This window comes from Diachasma alloeum, unplaced genomic scaffold (assembly GCF_001412515.2).
Source record: "Diachasma alloeum isolate Michigan unplaced genomic scaffold, Dall2.0 Dall_scaffold_01406, whole genome shotgun sequence".
NCBI classification, from domain to species: domain Eukaryota; kingdom Metazoa; phylum Arthropoda; class Insecta; order Hymenoptera; family Braconidae; genus Diachasma; species Diachasma alloeum.
Window position 1 is genome coordinate 21,523 of NW_021681504.1, and position 22,841 is coordinate 44,363.

Below are 22,841 nucleotides of genomic sequence, written 5' to 3' on the forward strand. Positions count from 1 at the left end.
CATTCAGATTGAAGGGTTATGCAATGTTCCCAATTACCCAGCAGGAACTCGTACGTCAAGTGAAAGCGCTCCTGGAGGCCAGAATTATTCGCCGGTCACAGAGTGACTGAAACAACCCAATTGTTATGGCCCATGGGAAATGGCGTTTATGTCTTGATTTCCGCTGGTTAAATAAGTTGACGAAAAAATACGCGTACCCAATACTAAATTTGGTGGGCATCCTGGATGAATTGCATTCTGCGCGTTAAATTACGACTTTGGATTTGAAGCAAGCGTACCATCAAGTGCCGTTAGACCCTGAAATATGCGAGTTGACCGTGTTTTCTGTTCCGGGTCTTAGCACGCTCCTGCGACCTTTCAGCGTCTCGCTGATAAACTTATTGGTTCAGAACTCGAGGTATTCGCGTTCGCGCACTTGGACGACATTATCGTCGTAACTCAAACGTTCGAGGACCACCTTAAGTACCTTGCGTTAGTGTTAACGAGGCTGCGCGACGCAAACCTCGAAATAAAGTGGGAGAAGAGCGTGTTCTGTAGTAACCGCGTTCAGTATCTTGGATTTATTATGTACGAAACGGCTCTTCATATCGATCCGTCCAAGGTCGAACCGGTGTTGAATTATCCGGGACCTCGTACCGTACGTCAAGTGCGACTTTTTCTCAGTATGTCATCGTGGTATCGTCGTTTTATCCCCGATTTTGCATCCATGGCAGAGCCTATTACCCGTCTGTTGCGTAAAGACATGAAATGGAGGTGGGGTGACGAGCAATCGACTGCGTATTCGCGTATTAAAGCCGCGCTGTCGACTGCACCAGTTTTGTCGTATCCGGATTTTTCGGTTCTATTTACTGTTCAGACCGACGCGAGTGCCTACGGCCTGGAAGCCGTTCTCACCCAAACTATCGATGGGGTTAAGTATGTAGTAGTATTCGGTAGCCGAACTATAAATAAGGCCGAACGTAAATACTCGATTTCGTAAAAAGAGTATCTTGCGGTCGTGTAGACTGTCGACCATTTCAGACGTTATATCGATGGTTACCATTTTACGGTAGTTATCGATCATAGCGCGTTACGATGGCTTCACAATTTGAAAGGCCCGGTCGGCCGGTTAGGAAGGTGGGCACTCAGTTTACAGGAGTACGATTACGATCTTGTGCACAGGCCTGGAAAACTCCATGAAGTTCGCGACACGTTATGATGAATATACGAGGAGGAGTGTACGCAGGCTGAAGATAATGAAATTAATGCTGTTGAAGACCCGAATACTTCGGCGGAGGGAAGTGGGGGAAATATTATTGAAGAGAGCGCGGCGGAAATGGAGGACGAGTGGTGTTCTCGCAGAAAGGCGTCTGCAAGTCGGAAATCAGTTACATTTAAAGTGTGGAAGGTGGAGAACAATCAGTTGTTTCGATACCGACCGAATCCCCTGGTTTCAACGTTTGCGGAGGACCTCGATGCGTGGAAGCTCGTTCCCCCGAAGTCGTCGCAATTAGACATTATTTCAGAATCCCATGACTCACCGCGGTCAGGTCACTTAGGGATTGAAAAAACGCAAGCTCGAGTAGTCCTCGCGTATTATTGCCCGGGAATGTCCGAGGATGTAGCCAAATACGTCACTTCATGTGAAGTATGCCAGACGTGTAAAGTCTCACCATTACAACCCGCCGGGTTGACGGAACAGCACGTTTTTCATGAACCGTGGACAGTGGTTGTCGCGGATATCATGGGTCCATTTCCACCGAGCAAATCAGGTTATTGTTACCTATTGGTTTTTCAGGATTTGTTTACTAAGTGGGTGGAGGTGGCACCATTAAAAGAGGTGGATGGTAAATCCATCATCGCCGAATTTGAGAATTTAATAATTTTTCGCTGGGGGACACCTTGCGTGATCCTTACAGATAATGGTACGGAATTTAAGAATAAATTGATCCAGGAAATGACGAAATCCTTTGATATCCGCCATACAACCACATCACCATACCACGCTCAAGTCAATCCCGTTGAACGTGTAATGATTTGTTTCGTCGAACAAGATCATCGTGAATGGGATTTGCACCTGAACGCATTTCGCTCAGCGTATAATACAGCGCTCCGCAGCTCGTTACATGTTTCGGCCGCGTTCTTGAATTTCGGTTGTCAGCCTCGCGATAGTTTATTTTTGCGGAAAATGAAAGCGGTAGACGGAGGGATAGCGGTCCCGAACACCGCGAAATGGACGAAACGAATGGAACGCTTGACAGAAATTTATGATTTAATTTCTGATAATTTGGATAGGTCGTTCGAGCAGCAAGTTCGCTATTACAATCGTCACCATCGGGACGTAAAATTCGCGGACGCNGATTTGTTTCGTCGAACAAGATCATCATGGATGGGATTTGCACCTGAACGAATTTCGCTCAGCGTATAATACAGCGCTCCACAGCTCGTTACATGTTTCGCCCGCGTTCTTGAATTTCGGTCGTCACCCTAGCGATAGTTCATTTTTGCCGAAAATGAAAGCGCTAGACGAAGAGATAGCGGTCCCGAATACTGCGAAATGGACGAAACGGATGGAACGTATGACAGAAATTTATGATTTAATTTCTGATAATTTGGATAGGTCGTTCGAGCAGCAGGCTCGCTATTACAATCGTCACCATCGGGCCGTAAAATTCGCGGACGGGGATCTCGTCCGGTGTAAGATACGAGTACTGTTTTCAGGACCGAGAGGCTTTACCTCCAAGTTGGCTCGGAAGTGGAGTACGAATGTTTACCTTGTAATGTCCAAAATTTTGTACTGGTAACTTTAAGGCTAGAATAATTTTATGTGAAATCATTAGGAACCAAACCAACAATTGTAAACTAAATTGAGTGCATTTCATCACTTGAACTCGATTAAAAATTCCAAAGACATTGGAATCGAGTTCAAAAGTGATGAAATGGCACACTCAGCATGCCCCAATTACCCAATATTGAGATTCGCACGCGAAGGAACGATTGAAAACCGATTAATTGAAACCCCGAAAACCGGATGAACTACTTCCCCATAAAAATCAAAATAGTGGGAAAAGTCATACTGTAGCGCCTCGCTACATCCTAGCTAAGGAGACAGTCTGACGTCACCCTCAGCCATTTAATATTTCGTTGCTGTCCTCTCACGGATATACCAACACAATAATAGAGGATTACATTTCGCGCCTCTACCGAATTATTCTATCACGGCGTCCTATCGCACAGGAGCCGTTGGGCAGTTGATCGGCATTCGTTGTATCGAGCGCAACTGAGTTATCAAATCAATACTCATTGTACTTGTTGAGACTGACGCTTCGGCGAATAAATATATTATTAAATTGTTTATTCGTTTAGTAGTGATTTGTTACTCCCGACCATCGCAAATCCTACATCGGTGACCCCGGGTCCTGATGTCCCGTAGTGGCACCACCTCTGGATACCGTGTAAACCTGATGTTGAAAGCACACCTGCTGAGCTCACCTACGGAGAAGCAATTCGGCTACCAGGTGAATTGTTTACACCAACGAACGATCGAGCAGCTCCGGAAGTTTTGAGGGATCTCCGTAGACATTTCGCGGCGGTAGCACCCACTGAGATGTCTCGTCACGGAACCAGGCCAACTTTTGTCCACAAGAGCCTTGCCGATTGCACGCATGTTTTCATCAGGACAGAGACTGGAGGACCGAATATCGCAGCTCCATACTCTGGACCATATCGCGTCGTCAGCAGGCACGATAGACATTTTGTTGTCCACTGTAGGTCACTAGGGAGAGGCAACTATCTTCAAGACGTTCCTATCTCTATCGACCGCCTCAAACCTGCGTTCATTCTTCCCGAGGACATGGAACAGGTTCGGCAGCTTCCTGCAGAAGCTTGTCCACGACATCAACAGCGGCAACAACAGCGAGTAACAGCAGGCACGGCAGTAGGAACCTCTGGCCAGCCCAGGAGGGTCACTTTTAACGACCGATTGGAAACACGGACTTACGACCGCAGGCAACCTTCGGACTCGAGCATTACGACACCCGGGAGACAGCAGAGAATTTCCACGCTATCCTTTCGTTGAGCAAATTTAATTTTTCTGTTTTTTGTTTCAGTTCTTTAAAAAACTACGTTTTTCTCCCAGCAGGGGAGACATGTAGCGCCTCGCTACATCCTAGCTGAGGAGACAGTCTAACGTCACCCTCAGGCATTTAATATTTCGTTGCTGTCCTCTCACGGATATACCAACACAATAATAGAGGATTACATTTGGCGCCTCTACCGAATTATTCTATCACGGCGTCCTATCGCACAGGAGCCGTTGGGCAGTTGATCGGCATCCGTTGTATCGAGCGCAACTGAGTTATCAAATCAATATTCATTGTACTTGTTGAGACTGACGCTTCGGCGAATAAATATATTATTAAATTGTTTATTCGTTTAGTAGTGATTTATTACTCCCGACCATCGCAAATCCTACAATACGACATTTTCCACCAATTAAAAATGGACTCGTTGGAGCCCATGTGACAAGTGACCCCAAAATTCATACAAAAATGTCAGAAAAACCAAAATTAAGCAGTCTTGAAGCAGCGACGGAGCAGTAACAATTCTGCTGGAAACAGTTCATTTAATCGGTCCGGTTTTTCAATCCCTCCTTCGATTACACGGGATAGTACTGAATTAATAGTAAGTTACGAACAATTGAAATTATCCGGGAATAAAATTTTTTCAACCGAGAGTGGTGACTTTTCTTGCAAATGAGGAATTCGTTTATTGTGACGCATTGTGGACAGTCTCAACCAAACTCTTGAAATCTTCAAATTCAACTGCCAAAAATTCATTAAAAAATCAACGAGTAGGAGAAAGTGTTTCCGTGAAAGTATCCATGATAGCCTTCAGCGCGACTAATTGCTGGTGAGGGAATTACGGATTTACCCAGGGATCTACAAACACATCGAATAATTTATAAATAACAGACCGAATTGTGAGTAACAAAAATTTGTAAACCTAAATTTGAATCCTTCAGATCGTTCCAGGGACAGGAATTTTAGCTGCATAGATTTCTGTAAAATCACGCTTACGTTTTTGTAAACCGAATAGTTATACAAAATATATTTAAATTCCAACTTGATTCCCAGTACAACTCCAAATTTCTTGATTAGAAGTTAGTCTCAACTCAAGCCCTATCCCTCAATCAAACCCTTTTTCCCTTATATTTTAAAAAAAGGTAAGAGTATAAAACTTTGCGTCGTCGAATAATTATAAAATTCAATAATTTTAGGTTTGATTTTAATGTGACAATTAAAACATGTCCATTCGACGCTAAAATCCTTCTCTGCACATAACAACCTTATCAAAGAGATAGAGTCGGATTTTGTTTACGAATTATTAGATGAGGCAGGTAATATCGCGTGTAGACCCCACGTCAAAGACTTGAAACTCGTGGCATCCGCGGACAATGAGCGACTCGCGCACGATACTGACGACGAGTGAGTCACGACATTAGGAAACCCGTAGTATTTATCCTCTCATCTCATTAGTTGTTCATGGTCCATTATTATAAAGTGAAGCAGGCCTTACCTGGCTTGAAATCAGCCACGGAAGGTTTGGTAATCTTGGAGGAGCTGGTGGAGAAGCCATACCTCGAGAGCGAACACCCCGTTTTCGACGAGGTGGTGCCCATTGTGGCCAAGCTCCAAACCCTAGTGGAGGAGGAGATAGCGGACCTGAAGTCCATCGTGTTGAGCGACCCTCCACGCTTGCAGGCATGCGCGACTAATGCGCGCTACAGACTCCTGCCGTATGTCGGGGCGGAGGAGAGCAATGTTCGAGCTGGAGACCTCGCCAACCAAATCGAGCGAAGTCCACACATGTGGATCCAATGGGGTGCTCGATCGGGCTGCGGCAACTGCAAAAACCCATCTCATCAGGCTTCGGACTGCTCGTATTTCAGGGGGACATTCTGCGGAAAATGCGGGGAGGAGGGCATGAACAACACGAACTACCCTTACTGCAACCCCGGGCGTTATGGCATTGAGAGGCCACCAGGGACGAGGCTTGTCCGTCCCAAGATCCGCGCATAAGCACGTAAGAGGCCAGTTATGGGCTGCGACTGGCGCACTGGAAAGAGCGGCGATCTAAATGGACTACAATTTTGTATTATGCAAATATAATACATATTTAATCCAAGGAATGATGGCTTCTATAAATTTTGGGAGGCGGGGTACGGGCAATTCTCCGTATCAAAAAGTTGTGAGGTATTTTTCCAGTCACGTATGCGGGCATCATACGTGTGGTCCTCCACGAACTTTGGTCGCCCTGAATAGAACCTCTCCACCCGAACAAAGTAGGAAAGTGATCAACGAGAGGAACCAAAAAAAATACCAGAAGGGCGCCAGTCCTTTTATCCTTTAAAGGACAAGGTCACGATGTCGAAGCGCGTTCCACGACCAGCTCAGAAAACCGCGGAGGCGTGTGGGAACGGTCAAAGAAATGATACACTCAACACAGTGTAAAATAAATGTATTCTCACAGAAAAAAATTAAAGTGGTAAATTCCCCTATTCGATATAAAAAAAAAAAACATTAAACCTAAATAATATTCACAGAAAACGGTAGTGATAATTGCAAAATCAGAAACTCCAACTAGCGGAGAGAGCTAACGGAACGCGATTTAATCTTCAATAAATCTTGGTAATTATTAATCAAAGAATTCAATGGAGTGGAAAACGCACGGACGCGAGGATCATCCGAACGCGACAACGACGCAAGAGCCACGCGGACAAAAAAAAATACAGTTCCAAAAAGAATCACAATGGAAAGAAATGAAACACTGATATTCAGTAAATAAGACAATTAATTAGGCCCAAGGCCACTGAGAGTCGCGTCTCACAGTATGACTACTTGGTACTCAAACGGTGCCCAAATGGCGACCGGAGGCTATATGTTAGAAAGCCACGCGAGCACTCACAAACAAAATTACGCTCACCGTTGATCCGCGATAAACTCCAGGAAAACCTCGTCTGGACCCTTGGATACGGCAGCGATCTCGAACGATGACCGGAAAAATTCAGGCACAACACCCCAAAGACCAATTATTTGAATTTTCTAACGAGCTCGAAGAGCAAATCGACTTAATTGTGCTGAGCGCCTTTACAAGCTGAAATCCCAGTGAAGAGTGATTTTTTTTTGTCGTAACGAGATTTTATCTTGTTCCGGGGTAAATATATTACCCTGCGGAAAATTAAGAGATATTAATTAAAAGACCTAAAAGAGAGAGAGAGAAAGGCAAGGAACGACATCGAGCGGCTAGCTGCAGAAGCTAAGCCGAAGATGAGAGAGACATCTGACGACGGCCGAGGGCCGCTCGGAAGGTGAGAAGACCATGAAACACTAATACTGAGATGCGCGGCTGGGCGTAGCCGTGCCCCTCGGTATTACGGTAGGCTGTCGATACCCTGTCGCCATATCTAGAAACTCGCCCAGCTGTGTTAGGGAGTTCAGGGCCGACGTACAGGCGTTCCAACTGGGCGAATCTAGAGGCACTATCGACTTAGCCTAGGGACCAACGGCTAGGTGAGAGGACTAGCGCCCCCTCGATTGCCGTCGAGCTGATTGGTGGTGGTGGGGTAACGGATGACCCATCGCCGCTGAGATGTTCAGACTAGGGGGAGAAGGCCCGAGGAGATTTCGAGACAGTGGATGACAGGCGCTTGATTCGAGTGGATGGAATTGTCCGGTAATCGATGATAGCTGGTAGCGGCTTGAATCCGTAAGGGTTCTTAAGGGGGCGCTGTCTCTGAGAGTCAGAGACAGCGAGAGAATGGGACGCTCAGCGTCCCATACGTAAAGAACGGAATTGCTTTGGAGTCGTGGAATGCTTCGTTCCGTGATTCCAGGGATTCATGACCCGCGACGAGGGGAATGGAGTGTGCGGGAGTCCGTGGATGGGGAGTAGTGCAGACTCCTGGACATCCGACTTCGCGTGCCTCCAGGACTAGTACTCCGGGTGTTGACCCGCGATGAGATTGCTTTTACCGAGCATTGGGGTTAGTTGGGGTGAACTCTCGGCCAGTGAGATAGTCTACAGGGGCCGAGGTCGCATCCACCTCTCAGTGTTCGGCGCCCTGCGGGGTGAGAAGGATTCGCAGGTAATCCGCAGCTTCTCCAGGTTCGAGCCCTCTGGAGAGGGATAGGAAGCGTTATGGACTGTTTCGAACGTCTTGGACGAGGAAACAAGGGAATTTTCCCTTGAAAGAACTATTTCGTTAGCTTCTGGGATTGAACATACCCAGAGTAGGGAAATGGATTTTATTCCGACATTGGTGGACCTCGCCCACTCTACCGTGTCACACTGATGCTGGCTCGCCACCCACAGTCCCGCCACGAAAGTCCTCAGGGTAGACGAGTTTGCCCCTGAGGCCGGTTTACCGTTGGATTTCCCGGATAAAATCCAGCTGGCGCCCAACAATTGAGCGATAGAGCAGGCCAAAGTAGTTAGGGATATGTGCTGGTGGAGCACCAGCCGAAATCTCTTACATGGTTAACCATGTTTTCATTCAAAATCACAAAAGTATTTACATTTATTTACAGTTATTTACATAAAAAACAGGTATATAAAAAAATTAACGCATAGTATTTGGATTGTGTAAACTTTGGTCACTTTGTAACTCTCGAGTTTGAAACAATGTATGTCTAGTTTTGATGTTTCCATAACAATATTTTTAGAATTTTTTATATGCTCCATTCAGAGGCATTGAATATTTTGTATGTTGCGCTAAAAAAAAAGAAAAAAATTAAAAAAAGACAAAAAATGAATTTGTTTGTATTTATAGTGAAAAAAAGCGCTCCTGTAATTACAGAATAAAAAAAAAAATTCTATTTTTTATGTGAGTTCAATCGGAATGATGTTTAATAATAATTCTATATGAGATAACAATACTACCAAGAATAATGCTATTTCATGTATGATACTGAACTAAGTTTTTCAGTTCTTTAATCTCGTTTTTTGTTTTAGTTTATATAAAAAAAGACGTTCTCAGGGTGGACGGAAATTATTCCTATATACACTGATATTATTATTATTTCTGTTTAGATTTTCAAACAGATGTTCTCTGATTGTCAGTTCTCCAATGAATTTATCATCATTACATATCCACCAATAACTTTTTTTGATTCTATAAAAATCGTTTATATCGACTTCAGGGATATCCCTGGAGTATTTCAACTCACTGTTCAGAAAATCGTCGACTGGGATCATATTATTTTTCTTATGTCGCGGAATATGAAATAAAATTGGTTTATTCATGTCATCCTCGAAAAGACCAATTTTAACGTATGAAGTGAAGTATTGAGGTTTCATATTGCCATATCTGGCTCGTCCCATCGCTTCGTCGTTATCATATATTGTGAATGACTTAATTGTTTCATTTTCAATCATTTTCAATTTCTCTCTATATAATAAAAAAATATTTCAGCCTCACAATTCAGGGGGTCATATATGGGGGGTGCCCATATATGGGGGGTACACCTATATATGGGGGGCATATGGGGTGTGCCCATATATGGGGGGCACACCCATATATGGGGGGCACACCCATTGATGGGATGTGATTAGTAAGTTTGATGAGTGCTACATGGAGGTGTAGTGGTGGTTCCCGTCACGTGGGACGGGAATTGACGGGAATTGATGGGNTTTTTTTTTTTTTTTTTTTTTTTTTATATGTGGGGTGCCCATATGGGCACCTCAGCACGCCGCCTAATCACCTTTAGGCATTAAATGAATTCAAATATATGGGCACCCCATATACCCCCCATATATGGGCACACCCATATATGGGTGTGCACCCCCATACCCTCGTGACCCTTAGCACTCCTATGACACTCCCCTATGGCACACCCCATATATGGGCACCCCGTATATCATATTTTTTTCATATCATATAAGGACATCCTCTATCATAAAAAAAAATTTCGATCGAAAATCGAGCGGTCCTAGAGGGGAAAAAAATGAAAACGCGGGGGTGTCCATATATGGGCACTCCCCATATCATATTTTTTTCATATCATATAAGGACATCTTCTATCATAAAAAAAAATTTCGATCGAATATCGAGCGGTCCTAGAGGGGAAAAAAATGAAAACGCGGAGGTGTCCATATATGACACACATGACATGCATAAGTTGACGTGGGATTTTTTTTTGTCTGGGAAAAATCATTGCACCTAGCATTTGGAAATACTACATGAGAACAGTGATCATGCAAAATTTCATTGCCCTGCCACTTTTTGTTTCTGAGATAATCATTATGAAACATGAAATTTTCAAAAAATCATTACTTCTGAATGGAGCATCCGCTTTTGATAAATAAAAAAAAAATTTTTCGTTTTTTCTCTTACTTCAAGATAAAAAATACTTCAGAGCCGTTAAGAAGCTCCTAGACCGATTTTTCGAGAATTTTTCGCGTTTTCATTTTTTTCCCTTCTAGGACCGATCGAAATTTTTTTTTATGATAGAGGATGTCCTTATATGATATGAAAAAAATACGCCATAATGGAAGAGCAAAGCAATGCACCGGAAATTTTTTTTTTCCAAATTTTTGGGTTTTTTAGTTTTTAGGGGAGATACATCGGTTTTTTTTTTTAAAGAAATGAGTCTGTCAACGATTGTTCTTCGTTCATATATGATGACATAAGACTACACCATCATGTAACGGAGAAAGAGTGCGCCGAAAAAAAAAATTTTCATCGAAATTTTCACTGGAAGGGTAGATAGTTGAATTGAACATTATCATCATCGGAAATTTGCTAAATTATGATCAAACAAATGAGAGGAAGAAACAAATGGAATCAATTAATTGATTGATCATCATCAGTCGGTTCCAAGGCTTTAATTCTAGAAAAAACCTCAATTTCTCGATTGATTTTTTATCACCATACGATTCCGTATGGATGGATAACCGAGCTCCTATCTTATTCTATTCTTGCAACGAGGTGAGGAATTTTCACGTTGATTATATAGAAATGATTTTTATTCTCGGGATTGATATCTTCGGATTTCATAGAATGCCGCGGAGTGATAGATGTGCGAATCCAANAGGTAAGGAATTTTCACGTTGATTATATAGAAATGATCTTTATTCTCGGAATTGATATCTTCGGATTTCATAGAATGCCGCGGAGTGATAGATGTGCGAATCCAATGTGGGCTCCTGGTGAGAAGGGACACCTCGGTTATAATTTACGTCCGATTTCCTTGACACTACACGAGAAATTTCCTTTTTTACCATTGTCTGCGAAGATCTGTGGTCAATGCCGAACGAGAGCTCCAACTTACGTCATTCTTCCATCTGTCCTCATGGTTAAACTTAATGCTACACATCTTCAACGTTCGGAAACTCCTCCCGATATATCAATGCTCCAAGCCGAAACATGTGACCCAAGTCTGGATGTGATGAACAGTTCTCTGAGATCAGGTCGATGTTTCCATCTTGATGATTCCGGTCTATCAATCGACGACGAACCAGACGATGGAGCTAAATTCGACAGTTCTTCCATGGATTATGATTCGGAAGATGACCAAAGTGACATTGATCCATCTTCATCTAAGCAGTATCGATCTGCGAGAGAAATAGAATTAGAAGAAATGGATGGTTTGGAGCAGAAATTCAAAGATCTGAAAATCTATCGTGAGCGCCTGCAAATCTTGACGGTTCATCCACAGTCGTGGAGTGCGCGGAAAATTGCTTCTGAATTTGGAACTACCAGATACATGGCGTCAAGAGCGAAAAGATTGAGAAAAATTAAAGGAGTGTTTGCTTCACCAATTGCGAAAGCAGGTCATTCACTACCCAGCACAACCGTCGAGAAGGTACACAATTTTTACCTAGAGCACAGTCGCGTCATGCCAGGAATGAAAGATAAAATATCCATCAAGATCAATGGAGAGAAGAAAGTAGAGCAAAAGCGAATGATACTCGAAAATCTAAAATCAAATCGAAAATCAAAATCTAAAATCCATTATCGGAAGTACAAACATGCGAATGAAGATGCTAAGGTCGGTTTCAGTAAGTTTGCCGAGCTGAGACCTAAACAATGTGTAGTGGCGGGAGCAAATGGCACTCACGTGGTATGTGTTTGTACATATCATCAAAATCGCAAATTGATGCTAGAGGCAATTAATATTGCGACTCTAACTCAAGATTCCCCCTGTCCACTCAGAGATTACAAAGATTGTCTAGCAAAATTGCTGTGTACAAATCTAACCCCGGCCTGTCATCTGGATGAATGTAACGACTGTCCTAGAGTGAAATCATTATCATGTGAACTGAAGAAACGTCTCTCTGATTCTGTTGTGGAAATGGTCGAATTTCGCATGTGGCAAAGTACGACAGGTGTACCTTGCAGGCACAGACCCTCCCGATGGATGAATTCATTGATCTTCTAATGGAACGATTGATAGTATTGAAGCCCCATCACTTCGTCGCTAAAAAACAATCGGCTTTTGTCAAACAGCGAAAAGAGAATTTGGATAATGGAGAAGTGCTAGTGCATTGTGATTGTTCGGAAAATTTCGCATTTGTGGCTCAAGATGCTGCTCAATCCTTCCACTACAATAATGACCAGTGTACAGTTCACCCCGTTGTTTACTACTATCGCGAAAAAAATGAAATCCAACATCGGAGTTTAGTAGTTCTGTCGGACAGTACGACTCACGATACTGCCGCTGTTTATCTGATATAGAAGATTTTAATACAGCATGTGAAAGACAACTGTGAAAGCATGGAGAAAATTATCCATGTCACCGATGGAGCTGCACAACATTACAAGAATCGTTTTCAGATCACAAATCTCTTGCATCACAAGACTGATTTTGGCATAGATGCGGAAGCCCATTTTCATGCAACCGCGCACGGTAAAGGAGCTTGTGACGGAGTAGGAGCTGTCTTTAGGAGAGAAGCGAGACGTAAGAGCTTGCAAACCGTTCATGGTGAACCAATTCTCACGCCAGATGCTTTGTTTCGATGGTCAAAAGAGAATTTTGAAGGAATTGATGTTTTTTTTTCATCAAGGCAGAACACGAGAATATCCAAACTGAGTTGAGAGAGAGATTTGATAGTGCCAAAGCAATTCCAGCCATTCAAAAACACCATTATTTTACTCCGATACCGGGAGAACAATTGTTAATTAAACGATATTCGGCTTCGGCTAACGAGGAGGTTTTCGCAAAACAAAAATAAACAACAACAAAACGAAAAACTCGCAGAAGACAGTAATCGTGGTGTAATAATTCATCAGTGCATGTTGGAACTTGTCGTCGAAGAGAGTGGAGAATTTCTCCGTATTGTAAAAATGTAAAAATGTGAAAATATAAAATGTTGTCGTTATAGAAGAATAAAAATTGTTTTTTTCCCATACTTTTTCGTTAGTGGAAAGCACAGTGTGTTGTTGAGAAAAGATTTATAGTCGTATCAATATTCTATTCTATCCAGCGGGACAGAAAATGTCTATTGACAAACCCCTTTTTCAGTAACAATAATGCAACTCTCCTAAACGACAGATAAACGTAAAAATTTCGAAGAAAATTTTTTTTCGGAGCATTCTTTCTCTCTTACATGATGGCATACTCTTTTGCCATCATATATGAACAAAGAATAATAGTTGACAGACTGATTTCTTTGAAAAAAACCGATGGATCTCCCCTAAAAACTGAAAAACCAAAAAATTTCGAAAAAAAAAATTTCCGGTGCATTGCTTCGCTCTTCCATTATGGCGTATTTTTTTCATATCATATAAGGACATCTTGTATCATAAAAAAAATATTTCGATCGAATATCGAGCGGCCCTAGAGTGAAAAGAAAATAAAAACGCGAAAAATTCTCGACAAACCGGTCTAGGAGTTTCTTGACGGCTCTGAAGTATTTTTTATCTTGAAGTACGAGAAAAATCGAAAATTTTCTTTTTTTATGTATCAAAATCGGATGCTCCATTCAGAAGTAATGATTTTTTTGAAAATTTCAAGTTTCGTAATGATTATCTCAGAAACAAAAAGTGGCAGGGCAATGAAAATTACCATGATCACTGGCTATATATAGTAGTTCAAAATGCATCTACTCAATGATTTTTCCCAGACAAAAAAAAATCCGGTGTGGCTGAGTTGACATGGAATGTCCCATATATGGGGGGGTGCCTATATATGGAGGGGTGCCCATATATGAGGAGTGTCCATATATGGGGGTGTGCTTATATATGTGGGGTGGTGCCCATATGTAGGTGGCGCCCATATATGGGGACCCCCCATATATGGGGGGCGAACCCCCCCCCCGGGGTTGGCGAGCGGAGCGAGCAGGGGACGAAGCTCGTAATAATTCCTAGCAAGTTTTAGGATGAAATTATCGATTCTAGGGATTTTAGCTCGATCATAGAGATATTTATTACTAACTTGATGTTGATAATTAGAGTGTTCTGAGTGATATAGAAACAGACTCGTTCTCAAATATTTGCGTTGAAAGACTCTAAGACATTCAGTCTGGTGTGCGCCCATATTCCAGAGAATTTCGGCACCATAAGTTAATAGAGGCCTGATTAAAAGCAGATAACATATCACTCTGACTCTCGTGTTTATGTATTAATTGTGAAATGAAAAACCTAAGGATTTATATCTCTTCCTCGCTTTTTCGATCTGAATCTCTGTGTGTTTTGAGCAACGGACTAATTCATCTATATTGACTCCTAGGTATTAAACAATGTTTTTACGTGGTATGATAGACTCAGTCTTTGTATTGTTGTCTATAATTTTTACTTGAAAGTTTTTTATGCTGTCTGTTTTTCTTTAACACATGCCTGCAGTAGGGTTTCTGAATAAGATAGTTTCGCTTTTATCTGGATTAACTCTGAGATTCCACGCTGAGTACATGGCATTTGCTTTGTTTACAAGGGAATTTAGAGATTAACTAATATTGTCTCCATCGTTCCCAGAGACATAGATTATCCTATCGTCAGCATATGCAATAGAATGTGTTCCATTGTCTTTATTCAGTTTAAAGGCATTCATCATGTGCGCAGTAAATAAAGAGAATAGACAGGGAGAATTGATTCTTCCCTGCTGGAGGCCCAGCGAAAAGTGATACCTCGGGCAATACATCACCCCGAGGAACCTCAATTTGTCTCCTACCCTCACCCTAATCTATCGACGTCGTGCGGAGAATTCATGTTTTAATCGTGCATTTGCACTGGCCATAATTTCTAATTTAATGGTCCCAAAGACTTGGGACTTGCGCCTCGCAATCAGTGAACTCTTCCGCATTCAACGGTGGCGGGGCCAACATGATCCGATGCTCCCTCAATGCTACAGCCTGAGTTTTTTATGTGATGACCTTGCGCTACAGTAACATCGGTGAGGTGTTGGGGGTCCACACGTAAAGGCCTGAGTTGCCTGCTGGCGTATGACTATCGTCTCCCGCGTGCTTGTTGGTATGAGTCTCTACAGACTCGGTGTGTGCGTGCTCGTCGGTATGCCAACTCGTCATTTGCCATAGTGCCGACTTCGTAGCTCTCCCCGATGCTCCGCTCCACTCCCCTCGTCACAAAGCTGACGCGTAACCCGCGATGAGCGCAACAGCGTTAGAATTGAGCGATAAAATGAACAAAAATAAAATCAATACAACACCTAATTGTGAAAATGTGGCCTCGGGTGATCCGACTTATCGCTGGGGTAATTTCCTAATTTCTCCCCCCCCCCCTTTTAATCCGCGGTCAGTTCAGGCGAAAAACAGTACATGATTTCTATTAGGTTACAATATATATAATAATTAAATATCATAATTTTAAAGATATAGATATAATATATCAAATGAAATATAGAAAACAAAAAAATTTCTTACGAATGTAAAAATTACGTGTGATTGAGAGCCTCAGACAATTGATGAGTTTTTCAATTGCTCTCAATAAGTTCAAATTAACTTTAAAAATAGTACTATTCATCACTAATTATCATTACCTATAAAAAAATATAAAAAATAAATCCGTCTAAATTTCAAATCCTAAGGAATTATATTTTACCAAATCGATAATAACACACTTATATTTATATAATATGGCATTTGAATTCACAATCAATTTCTCTTCAATATAATTCTGATAAAATATTTATTGGCCTGAGTGAGTGAAACACTATATACATATAGGATATCTGAAATATAAAATTAATAATTCAGTAAATGGTAAGTTAGGAAACCCCTTGAAAATCGAGATTGCGGAAATTAGACTACAGAATTGACAATTGTACATAACTTTGAAAATGTTGGAAAATTGTACAAACGGGGGAAAGTGGTATAAAACCCAATTGTCATTGAAAAAAAAAATTACGGCGAATCAAAACAATTTCCCATCACTAGCAAAATCTCACTGGGGTCGACAGTAACTACTGTCGGTGTCAAAAGTAGAGACCACTCGAAATAAACGTCTGTAACTCGACGAAAATAAAACGTAAAAATATGAGACCAATTGCACTATGTAATATAAGTATTTCACTTGCCCAATGCGGAGTTTCAAGTTTTCAATTTGATTAGTTAATTTATAATCGCTGTGAGAAGCCGAAACCCCCGCCCCCCCGCCAATTTTCAGGGTCGGTAAAAGTCGGCAAAATTTGCACCGCTACCGAACATACGAAAATTTTTTTTTTAATTCGTCAATTTTTCCAGAGATTCGTTGAACGGCTGGGAAGCCGACGAGAGAAGAAAAAAATCGATGTTATGATAATTATTTATTTAATTAATAGAAATGTCGACTGCGGCTATCTCGTTGTAGAATTGCCGAACCGACCTGGAAAAAAATGCATTCTGAATTCAATGTAAAACACATTCGGTCAATATTTTTCTGATGAACAATCTCTTTCATCGACAAGGATAGTGATAAATAAAAGAGATTACAAAAATTCCCATTTTCTGCCAATCTCCGCGACATACTGTACAATTTTTCGGACTCTGGATTATCAGCACTTCAATCCTCAGTCAGAACGGTTACAATATTCCAACTTGAACAAGTTGACAATCTTAGTTTTGAGGCTTTCGCGGCCATGATTAATGAAATCTTTGGCTTCCGGATGGATGCCGCGTTTGGATTCAGCGTTGCGCCGACGTTTCGCAAACATTGCAGTCTACATCTTCAGGGCTATGAGTTCTGATTCTGAGCTCCGATGTCTAGGGGTAGTCCTTATATGCCTTCCCTTGTGGTGGTGGAGGAAGGGGAAGGGGGGGGGGGTTAGCCAATCATATGTTTTTAATTGATCAGCTGGTCCGGTGGGTCAGAAAAAAATTCCCCTCACCCCTTGGATCCTCCACAATCCTATTTGGGGTTTGAAGGGTCGGAAAAAAGCCCCCCCCCACTACTCGGATTCAATTTTATTCGATTTAGCGTCAGAAGGGTCGGAAAAAAAAATTCCCCCCCCCCATGCTTGGACTTCCCACAATGCGATTTAGGGTGAGAAGGGTCAAAAAATTCCCCCCCCGTGGACTTCCCGCAATGCAATTAAGGGTCAGAAGGGTCAGGGAAAATTACCCACCTCCCCTTGGACTTAGCACAATGTAATTGAGGGTCAGAAGGATCAGGAAAAATCCCCCCCCCTCGCACGCTTCGAAATTCGATTTAGGGTCAGAAGGGTCAAAAAAAATTCCCCCCGCCCCTGAGGACTCCCCGCAATGCGATTAAGGATCAGAAGGGTAAAAAAAAATTCCTCCTCCCCTCTCATCGCACCCTCAACTATCAGATTTAGGGTCAGATGGGTCAGAACAAAATTCCTCTCATACCTTGGATTCTCCACAATCTGATTTGGGGTCTGAAGGGTCAGAAAAAAAGCCCCCCCCCGCTCGGACCCTTCGCTGTTCAATTTAGGGTCAGAAGGGTCAAAAAAAAATTCCCCCCACGCTTGGACTTTCTACAATGCGATTAAGGGTCAGAGGGGTCAAAAAAATTACCCCATCGCACCCTCAGCTGTCCGATTAAGGGTCAGAAAGGTAAAAAAAAATTTCCCCCCGTCCCCGAGGACTTCGCTCAATGCGATTCAGGGTCAGAAAAATAATTCCTCTCACCACTCGCACCCTCATCAAAGAACCAAAAATTCGACCCCCCCCGTGCGTCCTCTGAGAATGACACATCAAACATCAATTGTTTGATTAATCATTAAAAAATTAATTAAAAAACCGACCGATGCTATCTTACTGTCGACTCATTCGGAAGGTGGCTGGCCTGCGACTGCTGCTGTGCTGCTGACTAGACCGACCTACTCGGCAATTCGGCGCTGCCGCCATCTCGCGAAATCCCCCCCATACGATGTTCTAGTGGCATTAAGTACACTAGCAGTAATTTCTTCAAATTCATCAAAAAAACTCAATTAATGAGTGATAACTGACACTAATCTTTTGATAATTAAGTTCCCAATCATTATTCCACTTTATTTCGATCATTTTCGCGCTTTTTATGCCCGAAAATGCACATCTACACACATCTACGGAACATCTACGCTATATCACAGATGCCAGATCGTCAGGGTATTTTTGAATGAACTTGAAACATTACATTTTAAAAAACCACCAGGAAGTTAACTTTCAGAAAAATTCATGGAAAATAATGATTAAAAACAGGGAAAATTGGAAATGTTCAACAATCATCATAAACTGTCAAATGAACTTGTTACCGTCTTGACAGCAAGACGTGTTCTCTGTATTGAGGTTCATTTGATTCGAATGGGACAATTGGACGACATCTGGCGATCTACAGTCTTTCTGCTATTATTACTCTGTGTTATCGAACTGTTTTTCGCGGTCGTTTGATATGTCTATTAGTTTTGGGGTTTGTCTGTCTCGAGACGTCGAGGCTGATTGGTGTCAAGTACAGTCCATTTATATTTGTTGTAAATATTGAAGTTGTTAAAAGACCTGAGCTATGAAAAAAGTGCTAATTAACGATTAGATGTGTATTATTCAAAGTGATCGATTTTGATAGTTAAGATGACAATTCTTTTATCCACCTGTGTTTTATTTGTGTTCACCCCTATCCGGTCTCAGCGACCTATCCAACGGTCTAATGAACATTTTTGGTCCTTCGAGCCGGATAGGGGTTAATATCAGTGGAGTGAAAAAACATTTGAGTCGCGGTTAACGGCTGATGTGCTGTGAAGAGTGCGACAGTGGCATAATTAAAACATCAACGGGTTTGGACTCCCGGGTGCTGGGCGTCGCTTGGTGGTTGGCGCTGGTGATTGGGGTCGGTGGTTGGCGTCTGTTGTAACAGGTTCCTGGCTATAAGGGTCTGGGAGGAGCTTGTAAGATTCATCTGGTGGGGCTCTGGGAGGCTGTTGGTGGAGCGTCGTGGGATTTGGCAACCAGTGGGTTCGTCTGTGGAATTCCATAGAGCAGCAGGGAGCCTGTGGTGGAGTTTGCTGCTGAGCGTTGCTGCTGTTGAGTCGGCGTCAGGCTTCGGCGTCGTGGTGCCGCCATTTTTGGGTTCGAGTTGGGCATCAGAGGGTCGGTCGTTCAGTTGACCAGCTTATCGGCGGAGATATTTGATCCTCGGTGATCGGTAAGTCAACTTTTTTCGTTCTTACCATCAGTCAACCCGAATTCTTACGGTTGGTAAATGAGACGCTTACCATCGGTGGAAGGGTGTTATTATCACAATAGCTGAGTTGTTTCTTTTTCACCATGACAACTTTTAATTCGATTGTTAACGAGCAGGCGGAACTTGCGGAGGCCATTGGGAAGGCTTGTGAGTCCTTGATGAAAGCTGAGGTGACATCTGCTAGACTGGACACCCGAGTGAGGGCCTTGACCGTGAAATGGAATAAATACTAGGACAACCATTCAACGATGTGGAGGCTGAAGTATAATGGGAAGTCTGATATCCGAGCAGCGCTCGAGAATCATTACTATTTTGCAAATAAACGTCATGAGGCTTGCTGAGGAGCTTTATCTAGTGGCTGTGGAGAAGATGCAGGAACAGAAGGAATTGCTGGATGCTGCTAAGGGAGGCGATGGTGAAAGGCACGATCAGTCAATTGCAGCTGCGGCGATGCCGGGTTCATTCGAGTCTGCATTAAAATTCCCGAAGTGGGATCTTCCTGATTTTGACGGTGGCCCATCGAAATGGATGAATTTTCGGGACTTGTACCTTACCATCATGTCGAACTATCCTCAGCTCACATCGGTTCAATGACTTTACCTGTTGAAGAGTCATCTGAAGGGGGATGCTGAAAAGAGAGTTCGGAATATCTCAATTCAGGGGGAGAGTTATCAACTGGTGTGGAACAGTCTCTTGGAGTATTATGATAATAAAAGAGCGCTGGTCAACAATGCTATAACGCTTCTTTTCAATGCTCCGGTAGTAGTGAAGGACTCTGTACCGTCGCTCGAGCGGTTATACACTGAAATTACACAGGCTCTGACGGCCCTTGAGGCGCTAAAGAGGCCGGTTGCGGAGTGGGACGATCTCTTGGTGTACATCATAGTCAAGAAACTGGACAGAGTTTCGATCATTGAATGGGAGAGGACTCTTGGGACCTCAGCTGAGTCACCTACTTGGAATCAGCTCAAGGGATTTTTGATGTCGAGAATTAGGGTAATGCACTCGGTTCAGGCTGACTACGCTGGAGATGGGACTGGTGCCTCGGCGACTTCCGCTGCGAATGTTGCTGGGAGAGCTCCAAAGGGTTCGAATGGAGCTAAGGTTCACCAGGTGAGTTCTCAGGGTTCTGGCTCGCAATGTTCACTTTGTAAAGGAGAGCATTCACTGGCGGGATGCCCACAGTACTTGGGTCTATCCATCAACCAGAGGTTGGAAAGGTTGAAACGCTTGAAGCTGTGTTTTAATTGTCTTGGGCATCATTTCAAGGAAAACTGTTCTTCCACGTCGAGCTGCCAGAAGTTTTCCAGCCGACATCATACTTCCATCCATTTAAAAAAATCGAGGACTGCAGGAGGAGGTAACGGTGAGACTCCTCAGGTGAATCCGCATCTATTGGCTAATGCTCCGGAGTTCGATTCTACCGCTAAGGCTCCTGGTGCTACATCTCATGCAGTGATGCACAAGCTGTCAGCTAGTACTTCTTCGGCACTTTTAGCAACGGCGATTGTGAACGTGAAATCTGGTGCTGGGGAGCTGATTGAGGGGCGTGCACTGATCGACCCATGCTCTCAGGTAACATTGACATCGGAATGGTTCGCGCAGAGACTTCGGCTTCCTCGTCATCTTTCTCGTTCTGTGACTGGAGTTGGTGGATCTGGTTCGGTCCCTTCTAAGGGGATGATTGTCATGGAGTTGCACTCTCGAGGAGGAAAGCTTGTGTACCAGGCTGAGGCAATTGTGCTGGCTGATCTGACTGATTACGTGCCAGTCGCTGAGGCTTTCGATCCATGGTCGATTCTGGATGGATTGCAGCTGGCAGACCCTGATTATAGCAATACGAGAGCCATCGATATCATTCTAGGTGTCGATGTCTACTCTCAGATCATTCAACCCGGTCTGAGGAGGGAGTTGTTGGATCAACCAATTGCACAACAAACATCTTTTGGTTGGATCCTCTCAGGGAAGAATCAGACTGAGGGGGTTTTGGAGCAGCTGATGTCAAGTTTTCATATCTCAGCTGACGATGAACTGCATAATCTAGTAAAAGGGTTCTGGATACAACAGGAGGAGTTCTTGGAAGTCCCTAACGAAACGGATTCCAGTGACGCTGAATGTGAGGAGTATTTTCGTTCAACTTGTACGAGGGATGAGACTGGTAGATATGTCGTCACGCTACCCTTCAAGTTTTCATCTGGTTTGCTGGGAAACTATCGTCATCTTGCCCTGAAGATGCTGCGTAGACTGGATGTGAGATTTGCTGGGAATCCTGGACTACGCGAGAAATATCAAGATTTCTTGAATGAATACGAAGAGTTGGGTCACATGTCTCGAGTGGATCCGGGAGGAGGTGAGTCTTCGGTGATTTATTATCTACCGCATCATCCGGTAGTGAGGGAGACTAGTCTGACCACCAAGCTCAGGGTGGTCTTCAACGGCTCAGCCAAGTCTTCTTCGAGGTATTCACTGAACGATTTGCTCCATGAGGGACCAAAGCTACAAGCAGAGATCTTCAACGTCATTACTCGGTGGCGAAAGCATCGTTTCGTGTACTCTGGGGATGTTACCAAGATGTTTCGTCAAATTTTGGTGCATCCAGCAGATCGAGACTTTCAAAGAATGCTTTGGAGGAATGAGGACGCAGAGCTAGTTGAGTACCAGCTGAACACCGTTACTTATGGGACTAGACCTGCTCCTTATTTCGCTATCAGGACTCTGAGGCAGCTAGCTGAGGACGAAGGCGATGAGAATCCGGAGGCAAGAGAAATCATCATGAAAACTACGTACATGGATGATGTCTACGGTGGTTCCAGTTCGGAGGAGGAGTGTAAGCGGCAGATTACTGAGGTAAATAGGGTTTTTGCTTCAGGAGGGATGCTGCTGCAGAAATGGACGTCTAATAAGCTGAAGTTGCTGCGAGACATTGCTTGTTCGGTGAACGAGTCTGCTACCCATCTGATTGATGATCAGGAGTGTCATAGGGCTCTTGGTCTTAACTGGGATTCAACTCATGATATTTTCTTTTTCTCTCTGAAGGTGAGCCATTTAGAATAAAGCTATCATAATCATCTTTTAACGTCGAATTGTTTGCTTTAAAACAAGTATTTTAAGCTATAATTGAATTCAAATGAAGCATGATGTCCAAAGGTATCCCCAAAATCCTGATTTTCAGAAATTACAGAATATTTGCAAACTTGCAAATATATAACGATTATTGATATCGTTTTCATCTTCGAACTCAGTCAAAAGCGTA

The 22,841-nt window shown here is 43.1% G+C and overlaps 1 protein-coding gene across 1 annotated transcript; it reads left to right on the plus strand.

Moving 5' to 3' along the window:
* Positions 1-19,855: 19,855 nt before the first annotated feature.
* LOC107046460 lies at positions 19,856-22,624 on the plus strand (the record flags this gene model as incomplete). The annotated part of the gene is made up of 3 exons (XM_015269072.1): positions 19,856-20,173; positions 20,249-20,701; positions 20,858-22,624. Coding segments are annotated over exons 1-3 (2,538 nt in total), but the record flags the coding sequence as incomplete, so codon positions are not given.
* Between the last annotated feature and the right edge of the window lie 217 nt (positions 22,625-22,841).